Genomic DNA, 12,778 nt, shown 5'->3' on the forward strand with positions numbered 1-12,778 from the left:
ACTGACCTTTCATGACTGTCACATTTTTCTTTAGCCTTTTTCCAGTCGTCAAATCCAGTACAAAAGGAAAAAGTCCAATTTTCGCTTGAAAAGATTCGACAATATAAGCAAAATAAAGAGCCTGTGCTTTTGGAATAAACTAACCACTAACCAGTCACGCCGAATTTTTTCACCATTCTTTAAAACTTTATAGAATAGTGATTTAGTGAAGTACCTGTTTTGTTTTCCTATTTTTCTGTTTGGAGATTTAAAGTCTAAAGAATTAAGATCCTGTGTTTTGAATTCTTTCAGCACTTCATCTACACAATTTCTTGGCCAGAATTTTGGATCTTATAAATCAACTCGATTAACACCACTTTCGACTAGAATTTGACGTTCAGCAGAACTCTTTTCAGGATGTAACTCGATATCACAAAGTGGGTCTGAACTTGCTGTGGATGAATCATCTCGACGTGATGAAGATCCTGCTGCAAATTTTATTTTATTAAAAAAGTAACTAAAACAGTCAAATAAACCTACCTTCTAAAACATCTGAAACTGTTGCAATTGGATCGTCTTGAAAAGAAGTGCTCGTTGGTACACTATGTTGTCTGGATTTGGTAAAAAAAGCTGAATCTTGTGGTTTTTTCTAATACTGCATTTAATTTTTGTTGTTTGTCGAAACTTTATTTTGTCGTTTCCGAAATGCACCTCCTTCCTCTTCGCCCATTTTTTAAAAACGTCACGAAAACACTTCACTAATAAATATGTAAAATTTGAGACTAGTCTCGAAAACTGCGCTAACACGTCGGACGACATGGCGTGTTGGAGCCGGACACGCTGCGACGCTGCCGCCAGGCACAGTGGCGCTGGCCGATTTCCCGGAAACATGAAACGTGTTTTTGTGCGACCTGCTACCGCAGAGACGGATCTTATCGGTGCCGAGACGAAGTTTTATTACCATGCTATTTCGGAAAATCAACTCCATAAATTTGGAATATCCACATATTGAATTAAAGCGTGATGGGAGCGACGTACCGCCTCTCAAAATTTACCGCCGGGGGCTAATAGTCACATAGCCCCCCTTAATCCGGCACTGCATGACTTAAAAAAAAATGACCAGAGATAGAGATCTTTGGAGATGGTTAATATACGGCATCACCATGACCAATACCCTCCCTCCGAGCGGGGTCAGGACTGAATAGAGAAATTTCACCATTTTATACCACAGTGTAAAGAGATTTTTTATAATCACATTTCTTATATTCATCCATTGTTAACAACTGCATATACAAACCATACAATTTATTATATTTATTAATATAATAACATAATAATTGTAAGTATATTAATATTAAGGCTGTTTGAAATATTTATTATTTATTTTATTTGATTTCGTAGATATTTTTTATTAAAAGCAAAATATGTTAAGCGTCCCTCTTAAATAAATAATTTCTACGCCATTCCTTAAGAACAACCTTCTCTCGCTTATATTATCTATCTCACTCCTTCACACTCTATATCTGCACCTAATAATATACACTGTTTAGTTTTGAACTTACGCTAAGACAAATCGGATTGTCCGGTATATATTATTAATAATAAATATAATATTATATAAATATATAAATATAATAAATTATTATTATTATTATCATCAAATCGATATTTTTCAAAAAAAAGTTTTTGTGAGTTTTCCAAAAATTTTGAAAGAGTTTTTGAATTTTTTCCAGAAATGTGCCGGTGTGTTTGGACATTGTTTTTCTTAAGTCTAGTCGGTCTGGGATCCAGCGCTCCTGGATTCCGGAAGGGTATGAGTGAAGAAGCCGAAACGTCGTTGAATAAATTTTTAAAAGTGTACTTGGATGAAGTGGAAAATGACGGGGTGTCTGATGATGACTTGTATGGAAAGATGCTAGGGGATCAACCACAGGACGAGAACACTATACACCATACTGGGTCCAGTACGACTGGAGAGTCTAGGAATATAACTTCTGTTGAATATTCCAGAGCAATGAGGAACAGGTTAGTAAATAGTTTTAAAAGTAATAATATATCACATTTGTTTAAATTCATTATTACAATATAGTTTCCTAGGAAATATCTACTACCGATTTTTCATGAAATTTCTCTAAGAATATCTGTCATTAGCTACATTTTATTCAGCTACTAGCTATACCTTTTATACACTCAACCAAACTTATATGGATATGGATATTTTTTATTATTTTAAGCGAATTAATGCTGAATTAAATTCTTTTCCATCGCATCTCTCAGGAGCCAAAGTAGGTACAGTTTATACAACCAAATCAACATACCTGAGAGCTATTAAAGTTGCTTGGATGAAAATTAAAGGATTTTTTTACCGATCATAATTCCTCTCCAGATCATTAGTCCAAGTAATGAAGCTTAAAATAGGACAATGAACAATACCTCGGCAATTTTTACAGAATGGATGGATTTGCTTGAAAAATTGAGAATAAGTAGTGGATAGTCCAAGGATCAAAATCTATATCACGCCGAAAGGCGCTTTTACCATGGGGGTAGTTTCCACCCCATCTCAGAGGTGAAATTTTTTATTATATTTTAATCACAAAAGTTGGTAAAAACGTTCAGTCTTAGCGAAAACATTCTATACATTTTTTTAATAAAATTGATAGTTTTCGATTTATTCGCTATTCGAAAGTGTTGGTTATATATCGAAAAAATCAATGTTTTTAAGTTTCCTGCTAATAACTCCAAAAGTTTTCATTTTATCAAAACAACTTTACGTAACAAAAACTTGTTTTTAGATTTTCTTTAAGACGAATAGTAATCGAGCTATACTTTATTATATGTTGGCTCTTCTTCGTCAAATGCTAAAAATTGTAGTTTCAAAGTCAAAAGACGAGAAAACTATGCATTTTTCGAGGACAACTTGTTCAAACTAATTTAAAGTATTAAAAATATCTATCTCCAGAAATAAAAAAGTATCTAGCTCAAAAATTAAGTAACTTATAATGAAAAGAATGTCAGTCCCTATTTTTTTTTTCAGCGAAAAAGTGATTGGAAGCAACCCCCTAATCACCACCCTAATTAAAATTAGTCATTGACTTATTTGGTCTTTTTTATTTAGTTATGTATTATTAATAGGTTCTAAAAGTTTGACCGGCTTAGAATGAATAGTTTTTAAAAAAATAACAAATAACGAATTTTTGTAGTTTGGAAAAAATTGCCTTTTCTTCAGAATAGCAAGAGATACGAAAAATTGTTTAAATATGTTCAAATATGAAATTGTAGCCGATTTAATTTCCAAAAACATGGTGTGCAAACATTTTTTCTACGGCAAAAATTGAGTGAGCTCTCGACAATTAAAACTTATAATAACATGCAAAAACCGCCTTTGCAAACCCTTTCAAAGTCACCTCTTTTTGCGACTGAGGAATTTAACAAGAATTAATATTAATAGCCTTATAGACCTTATAAAAACCTACACTTTACCTAAACTTGGACACTGAAAAAGATCGATACAAGGAAAATAGAAGCATTCGAGATGTGGATGTACCGCAGGATACTAAGAATATCGTGGACAGAGAGAGTGACAAACATGGAAGTGTTGCGAAGGATGCAGAAAGAAAAAGAACTTGCGCTTACTCTTAAAAAGCGCAAACTGCAATACTTGGGACATATAATGAGGGGACAAAAGTACCAGCTACTACAATTAATTATTCAGGGAAAAATATTAGGTAAAAGATCCATTCGCAGAAGAAAACATTCATGGTTGAAGAATTTAAGAGATTGGTACAAGTGCAGCAGCTGCCAATTATTTAGATCTACGGTATCAAAAATAAGCATAGCCTTGATGATAGCCAAACTTCGGAACGAGGACGTCACCTGAAGAAGAGAAGAAGAAAAACCTACAAAATTCTTTTTTACCAAACTTCTAGGATCAAAATTAAAAATGTTAGGGTTAAAAAATCAATATATTTTTTTGAAAAAAAAAGGAGAAATCCAATTGGAAGCATAATAATGTAAGTTTGACTGGCTTAGAATGATTAGTTTTTAAAAACAGGAGTTAAAAGCGAATATCGAATTTTTGTAGCTTGGTAAAAAATGCCATTTTCTTCAGAATATAAAGATTAGCATCAGAGATACGAAAAAATGTTTCAATATAAAATTGTAGTTTATTCAATTCTCAAGAACTTGGTTTGAAAAAATTTTTCTACGGCAAAAATTGAGTGAATCGTAAATGAGTATACCTATCAAAACATTGATTTTTTCGATATAAAACTAACATTTTCGATGGCAAATAAATCAAAAAAATGTATAGAACATTTTTTGCTTAGAATGAATGTTTCTATCAACTTTTGTGACGAGATGGGGTGACAACCACCCCATGGTAAAAGCGCCTTTCAGCATCATATAGATTTTGATCCTTGGTCTATCTACTACTTATTTTCAAATTTTCATACAAATCTATCCGTTCTGTAAAAATTGCGAGGTGAAAAGCTTCGGTTCCCGGCCTACATGACCCTTCCTCTTTTATATTTATAAATAAATCTGGAAGTTTCCGTTCTTGCTTGTCTTCCCCGTCCTCTAAGTACACGAATTCGTTAATCATCTGATTTTACACATTCTACTTTCGTTTGAAAATAGCACACTTTTCCAATTTCCAATGTTACAGTTTTGGTGTTGAAGACACCAATTTAATTTTGTGTTGCCTGGTTAACTTCGGGATCCTGTAACTTCCTCCTGCTATATAAGCCTTGGGCACGCCAACTCTTCTTATCGTTTAAACTAAAATATTTACACCTATAGCTTCCAGAAGCTGCAGGTTTCAAATATATAGTAATTCCAAGTTTGGTTGAGTATACATTCAGTGACCGTTCATAAATACATATCCAAAGTATTGAATAAATGTAATAAAAATATTGTTCTAAAAATTCTTATTTCTAGTTTCATATAAACTAATTATTATACTTGTTTATTATTGATTCATTACTTATCAGACTTTCTCAGCTTTAGAGAATCGTTAGATAAGTGATCCATCTCCATCGTTCTTCTTGTTTCATCGACTTCAAAATCTTGACAATCTATATACAATTTCAGTAAGAATGTTTAAATTTTTCGATTTCAAATTTAAAGTTTAAAATTTGTAAATTTAAATTTAACTATTACTTTCTTTTTTGAATAATTTTATACCATATCCTTTTAAGGGGATATGCGCAAAATCTTGGTCCAATGCTATTTAAATGTCATTTTTTTCCGAATCCTGAGAAAACCAATGAATATTTTTGAAAAATTTAAACGCAGAATGAAAAATTACATTATTACTGAAGGATGAAAGTCCCTTAGAATAGATAAAAGTTTTAAGTTTAAATAAAAAATTTAAATACCCCCTTAAGGTGAAATGTTAATTCAAAGTCTAGGTTGTATCGATTAGTATATTCATCTTCATCATTGTTCTCATTTCATCTACTTCAAAACCTAGGTAACCTATAGACAATTTCAGTAGGTAATAATTTTCAAATTTATTTATTTTAAATATAAAGTTTAACATTCATAAACTTAAATTTATTTCCTATACTGTTATACGGAGTTGAGTCGTGGACTCTCACGAGCGATAAACGGAATGATTCTAAGCATCTTTTCTTTTAAAGAGTTTTTTAACTTAGTCAACACTTATCGAGTTATTTTCAAATGAAAATGTTTATTTTTCAACAGAAAATCACGTTTTCTGTCGGTTTTCGCAAATAACTCAAAAATAAGTCTTTTGTTGGAAAAAATACCTATTCTTAACAAAAATGTAGCTTATACATATATAAAAAATAGAAGAAATGTTGTATTCATGAAGTTTATAGACGTAGTAAGAGCAAAGTGGAAGCTCATGAAAAATACATTCTTATTCGTCAAATTCCAAATCGAATATTTCAACGTGAAATAACCAAATTAAAGCACTCATGGGAGTGCCTACAGAAGTAAAAACTTCTTATAGAATATAAATTACGAACTCAATGCTTTTCCCCATCCAAAAAGAAGTGCTATACCTTTATTATATACGCGTTGTGTACAAGTGTACATTCTATGATATTTATGTATACACATAATATATATACGTACGAAATTTAGTTCGGCAAAGTGATGACGGTCGCAAACTTAATATTTTTTTCCTAGCTAAAAAGTGCACAACGTCCCTAAGAAGTTTTAACTTTAAAAATTTATTTCGTCAAATAATCATCATCATCATCCAGCCTCAAAAGTCCACTGCTGAACATAGGCCTCCTCCCCTCGTTTCCAACCCCATCTATCCTGCGCCGCCCTCATCCAGTTTTTATTTACCTTTCTTAATAATCGTCAAATAATGACGGTCGCTAATTTAATACTATTTCCCCATCTAAAAAGTGCACAACGTTCCTACAGAAGTTTTCACTTCAAAAATTTATTTCGTCGAAGCAATAACGGTCGCTAATTCAATACTTCTTCCCCATTAAAAAAGTGCACAACGCCCCTAAGAAAGTTTTCATTTCAAAAATGTATTTCGCCGAAGCGATGACGGTCGCTAATTCAGCATTTTTTCCCCATATAAAAAGTGTTTAACGCCCCTAAAAAAGTTTTCGCTTCAAAAATTTATTTCGTTGAAGCAATGATGTTCGCGATGACGATCGATAATTTAATATTTTCTCTCCATATAAAAAGGGCACAACGTCCCTAAAGAAGTTTTCACTTCAAAAATTTATTTCGTCGAAGCAATGACGGTCGCTAATGTGATACTTTTTTCCCATCGAAAAAGTACAAAACGTCCCTAAAGAACTTTTCACTTCAAAAATTTGTTTCGCCGAAATGATGACGGTCACTAATTCAATACTTTTTCCCCATCTAAAAAGTGCACAACGTCCTTAAAAAAGTGTTCACTTAAAAAATGTATTCCGTCGAAGCAATGACGGTCGCGATGGCGGTCACTAATTCAATATTTTTCCCCATCTGAAAAGAGCGAAACGTCCCTATAGGGGTTTTCACTTCAGAACATTATTTCGTCGAAGCAATGACGGTCGCTATGACGTTCGCTAATTCAATACTTTTTCCCCATCTAAAAAGTGCACAACGTCCCTAAAGAAGTTTCACTTCAAAAATTTATTTCGTCGAAGCAATGACGGTCGGGATGGCGGTCGCTAATTCAATACTTTTTCCCCATCTAAAAAGGGCACAACGTTCTAACCGAAGTTTTCAGAAATTTATTTCGCAGAAGCAATGGAGGTCGCTAATTTATACTTTTTCCCCATCTAAAAAGTACACAACGTCCCTACAGAACTTTTCACTTCAACAATTTATTTCGCTGAAGCGATGATGGTCGCTAATTCAATACTTTTTCCCCATCTAAAAAGTGCACGACGTCCCTAAAGAAGTTTACACTTCAATAATATTAGTATTATTATAGGTACATATAATAATATACGTACAAAATTTATTTCGTCGAAGCGATAACGGTCGTGAAATCAATCTTTTTTATCCATCCCAAAATAAGTTTTACATTTATTTTAAATTTAAATGCTTTTATACAATTTATGTATACACACACATAATATAGATACGTCCAAAATTTATTTCGTCGAAGAGATGACGGTCGCGATGATGGTCGCGAAATAAATCCTTTTTCCCATCCTAAAATAGGTTTTAAATTTATTTTAAATTTAAATACTTCTATACAATTTATATATACATTTATACATACACATAATATACATTATGTCAGCGTTTCCCAACCGGTGGGTCGCGACCCACTAGTGAGTCGCGGGCGGATTTCAGGTGGGTCGCGGCATGGCCTTTACAGTAGCTGAATAACGTACATATAGATCATCATGGGTGAGGGATGGGTCGCGAATATGAAAAAACATCAGAAGGTGGGTCGCCAGACATAAAAGGTTGGGAACCACTGCATTATGTACAAAATTATGTATACATTATATATGTACAAAATTTATTTCGCCGAAGCGATGACGGTGGCAATGATGGTCGCGAAATCAATCCTTTTTCTCCATCCTAAAATAGGTTTTACATTTATTTTAAATTTAAATACCTCTGCACAATTTATATATACAGTAGGAAAAATGAAAGATTACCCATGAACGAACATATAAAACAAGCTGTATTTTCTTGTCACCGTGTCACACAAAAAATTGACCAGCGCAAGTACATGTAATAATTATTGTTACATGTAGTTGCACTGGACAATTTTCTTTGTGACACGGTGACAGGAAAATACAGCGTGTTTTATATGTTCGTTCATGGGTATTCTTTCATTTTTCCAACTGTACATACACATAATATATAGCATAAGCGATGACGGTCGCAATGACGGTCGCGATGACGGTCGCCAATTCAATGCTTTTCCCCTATCCAATAATCGCACAATGTCCCTAAATATTGCGGTCGCGATGACGGTCGCGAATTCAATGTTTTTCCCCTACCTCAAAAATCGCACAATGTCCCTAAAGAAGTTTTCACTTCAAAAATAAAGAACTTTCGGGAAAAGTTCATTGAAAATTTTTAAAGTATAAAAAATCTTTTTTGCTTTTTTTTTTTATAAACGTTTCTGGCATCGAAACTAAGCGAGTTACGCTAACAATAAAGTTAGACGCTTTTTTTGGTAAAAAATATCGTGAAAATTTTCCCCTATTTTGGGGTGCTAAAAAGCACCCATATTAAATTATTCGTTACCACTTTACCATTTACTTTATACAGGGTGTCCAGAAACTCTACCGACAAACAAAGACAGAAGATTCTTCAGGTGATTTTAAGATATTTTAACCCAATTCGCTTAGTCCGAAAATGCTTCCTAAGGGAGCTAGAGCTCTTTGAAAATGTCGTCTTGTAATTAGTTTTTCTTAAATACCTCCAGAACGCTTATATTTAGGAAAACAAAAATAGGTGCGCGTATTTATCTTCCAGAGATAACTCTATTCCATCCATTGCGAATTTCTGGTACCGATCATAGGCGTTCGTTTTGGGTAGGGCAACAGTTATTTTATCACCTAACTTTTTTGTCTTTAATTTTTAAGCATTTTTGACTCTGAATTATTAAATTGTGAGGTATTTTAGTTCTAAAAGGTCCTCTTGCTTTAAGTCGATAGGATACACCGTTTTCTAGAAAAATCGATTTGAAAATTTTTCGTTTCTTGATTTTCAAGAAAAATTTTCAAAAAAAAACTACTTAGAAAGACGAAACATGGTACATTTATTTATATTCCAGAGATGAATCGATTTCATTAATTGCGAATTTCCAGTATCGGTCATAGGCGTCCGTTTTGGGTAGGTCAACAGTTATTTCATAGCATAACTTTTTTGTCTTTAATTTTTAAGCACTTTTGACAGTAGATTATTAAATTATGAGGTATTCGAGTACTAAAAGTTACTCTTGCTTTAAGTTGATAATATACATAGTTTTTTTTTTAATTTTTTTTAATTTCATTTTCAAATTTCAAGAACAAAAAAACTTTCAAATCGATTTTTCTGGAAAACGGTGTGTCCTACCGACCTAAAGAAAGAGTACCTTTTAGTACTAAAATACCTCACAATTTCATAATCCAGTATCAAAAATGCTTAAAAGTTAAAGGCAAAAAAGTTATGCGATAAAATATTCGTTGCCCTACCCAAAACGGACGCCTATGACCGGTACTAGAAATTCGCAATGGATGGAATCGATTCATTTCTGGAAAGTAAATATACCCATTTTGGTTGTTCTAAATAGAAGAATTCTGGAGATATTTAAGAAAAACTAAATAAATGACGCCATCTTCAAAGAGCTCTAGCTCCCTTAGAAAGCATTTTCGGATTAGGTGAATTGGGTTAAATTATCTTAAAATTATCTGAGAAATCTCCTGTCTTCGTTTGTCGGTAGAGTTTCTGGACACCCTGTATATGTATTGTTTATATGATTTGTTAGTTTGATCGGTTGAAAGTGTTTATTTAAAAAAAAAGGTTTTATAGTAATTTTTTTAAATTGTGGAGAAAATGTCCTATTTTAAAAATAACTTAAAAAGTATTAGTGATACGAAAATTCTCAAAGAGTAAAAAAATGTAAGATATCCTTTTATAAACATTTTGATTTTATTTTGTTTTTCTGTAAGACAAAAATTGGTTAAGACATGGCTGTTCAAAGTTCGCATACACTCGCGATTAGTGACTAGTTCAAACCCTTTCAACTACAACCCTTTCAAAAATAAGCACTTTGAACCGGTGAAACTTACAGATGATATGAAAAATACATAAGTGAAGTAAATTTTTAAGCGGCACTGATTAATTTCATTTGGATGCTAAATAGTGGGAGATTTTCACGATTTTTGTTTTGCCAAAGAAAGGATCCATCTTTATTTTTAGCGCAACTCGCTTAGTTTTGATGCTAAAGACTTGTTTATAAAATAAAAATAAAGTTTTTTTTTATTGACAAAAGTTTTTATGAGCTTTTCCCGAAAAATGCTTCATTTTTGAAGTTATACTTCTTTACCGGCGATAGAGGGTGATTTTTTATATGTTAAAACCTATCAGCCCGGCGCATGCGCATTATAACTTTGTTCTGATTGGATGTTCAAATGACATGTCAAAAATTATCCGATATGGCAGCTGTAGGACAACTGTGGTTTGGAGGTAAAGGTAAAGGTAAACAAATGTATAATATATTAGTTTTATTGTTGTGAGGACAGAAACAAAAAAGTTTATAATATTGTAGTGACTTTTAAATAGTTTTTAAAAGCAACAGGTACGTAATAATTGTTAATGTATCATGGGTATAAACCTACCTATTTGATCTGCCAAAATACATAGTATGCAATACTTTTATTTATATAATTTGATTACCATCAAAATTTATATCAATATTCACCTAATATATTGTTTTCTTACTCTATGTTTTGTTGTATTTTTCAATTATAAATCATTTCAATTCAAAATTAAAATAATTTGATCAATTTTCAAAATATCACAAGTTTAATCCGTTTAGTTAGTCGATCTTCGTAAATAATGACACATAGTGTCCGTGGCTAAGCCAGCTAAACGTTGAAGGCGAATGAATTCCAATACCAACCGCGCTTATCAGCGATGGTTCGAGTCCCAATAGAAACTTTCTTTTTTGTTTTTTTTAATACATTTTATGATTGTAAGTATATTTATTACATAATTGTATTTTCAGAAAATACGTATTTAGTTAAAAAAATTTTCGACAATTAATGTTCAGACATCATTTGTGGCTTGTTTAATGTGTTTGTATGTGTTTTATTCTTTTATTATTTTAATTTTTGGCACTGTTCTAATAAAAATGTTTGAGAAGTAGTAAGCATAAATTAGTTTAATATTTAAACAAAATATAAATAAAAAGTATATTAATTTCGTTTAAATCATATAATAGAAGTATAACTTCTTACGTGCGTACAAAGTACACACACATTCTTTTTTTAGTTTTTCACGTTGTTTCGAAATCGATATTTTCAATCGATTTGGAATTTGACGAATAAGAACCTATTTTTTATGAGCTAAAACTTTGCATTTGCTGGGTCCATAGTCTTCATGAATACACCATTTTCTTTCTACTAGACGTTTTTGCTAAAATAATTATATTTGAGTTATTTGCGAAAAACCGTATAAAAACGTAGTTTTTTAATCGATTTTTATTGAAAAATACATATTTTCACTAGCAAATAACTCGAAAAGTATTGCCTCACTTAAAAACTCTATAAAACTAAAGTTGTTTAGAATTAGTCAAATTATCCATTTCCAGTCTTATTTTAAACATATGATTTTTCACTGCCGAGAGGGGGGTGACTTGCAACCCTCAAGTAAAATAAACCAACTGCAAAACTTCAACTTTGAAGTGGTGAGTAAGTAGAACCTAAATCCTCATGCAATTCGGTGCTGATCCTGAAAATTACATGGTATCACCATATTTCACGTTCATTTACTGGGCTATAAGGCGTATGACAGGCGCCGGTATCTAGTATCACTGACTATTCATAATTTTGTTGATATTAATTAATAGTAATTTATAAATTTAAGCTTCGTCTATTTTTTTTAAAGTAACGACTTTAAAAAGAACGTTGTGATACTTATTATAAATTATCTTTTTTTTTAATTAAATTTAAAATTATTCTGACAGTAGTCAGAATATTTTTATGTTTAAGTTTATATAAACATCAATATTTATATAAATATTTGCCAGTGTTAATATTTTAAATATTTTAAGGTAAAATAAATAAAAGAGAATACAATTTCACTATACAATGCCCGAATATACCCATGACATAAATGTTGACTCTCTAACCTAGAATTACAATTTTCATTTTCTCCGTTAATATTGCGAAAGCACTGTCACGATAGATTACTTTTGTTTCAAATTTTCTTTATTCGCATTATAGTTTGGTTGTCTATTAATTAGAGTCTTGTGATTGTCGACGAATTGTACATCTATAAGTATAAGTCGCTTTAATATGGAATACCCTTCAACACGTGCGCCCATATAAAAATTTTTAGGGGGGCCAGACGTGAAAATGTTGCACAGTATATTTTGTATACTTTGGATAACCATATATAATTTAAAGCAGCCGAAAAAACAGGGGGCACGGCCCCCCTGCCCTTCAACGCCCATGGGCGCCCATGCCCTTCAACGAATACATAATTTTCGAAGTTCTTTGTACTTATAATAATCACGGACGTAGGTTTTTTTTGTCACTTCAAGCTTAATGCCTTGAAAAAACGCACTGAAAAGGGTTTGTGATCCAGGGCTTCCTAAACATTGGTACTGTGACGCCCTTGGGGCTTTGCTATTTTTTTTGCG

General features: G+C 32.2%; 1 protein-coding gene across 2 annotated transcripts in view; it reads left to right on the forward strand.

Annotated features, from left to right (window-relative positions):
• The first annotated feature begins 1,553 nt into the window (after positions 1-1,553).
• Positions 1,554-12,778, forward strand: part of LOC114332327 (uncharacterized) — a 186,551-nt gene continuing 175,326 nt past the window's right edge. For both annotated transcript variants that reach the window (XM_050649765.1, XM_050649766.1), the window contains exon 1: positions 1,554-2,004. In XM_050649765.1, the coding sequence (XP_050505722.1) occupies positions 1,715-2,004 (290 nt within the window). In that variant the 5' untranslated portion in view covers positions 1,554-1,714. The remainder of the gene's footprint in view (positions 2,005-12,778) is intronic.

The sequence above is a fragment of the Diabrotica virgifera genome, chromosome 4, assembly GCF_917563875.1.
Source record: "Diabrotica virgifera virgifera chromosome 4, PGI_DIABVI_V3a".
Classification (NCBI taxonomy): domain Eukaryota; kingdom Metazoa; phylum Arthropoda; class Insecta; order Coleoptera; family Chrysomelidae; genus Diabrotica; species Diabrotica virgifera.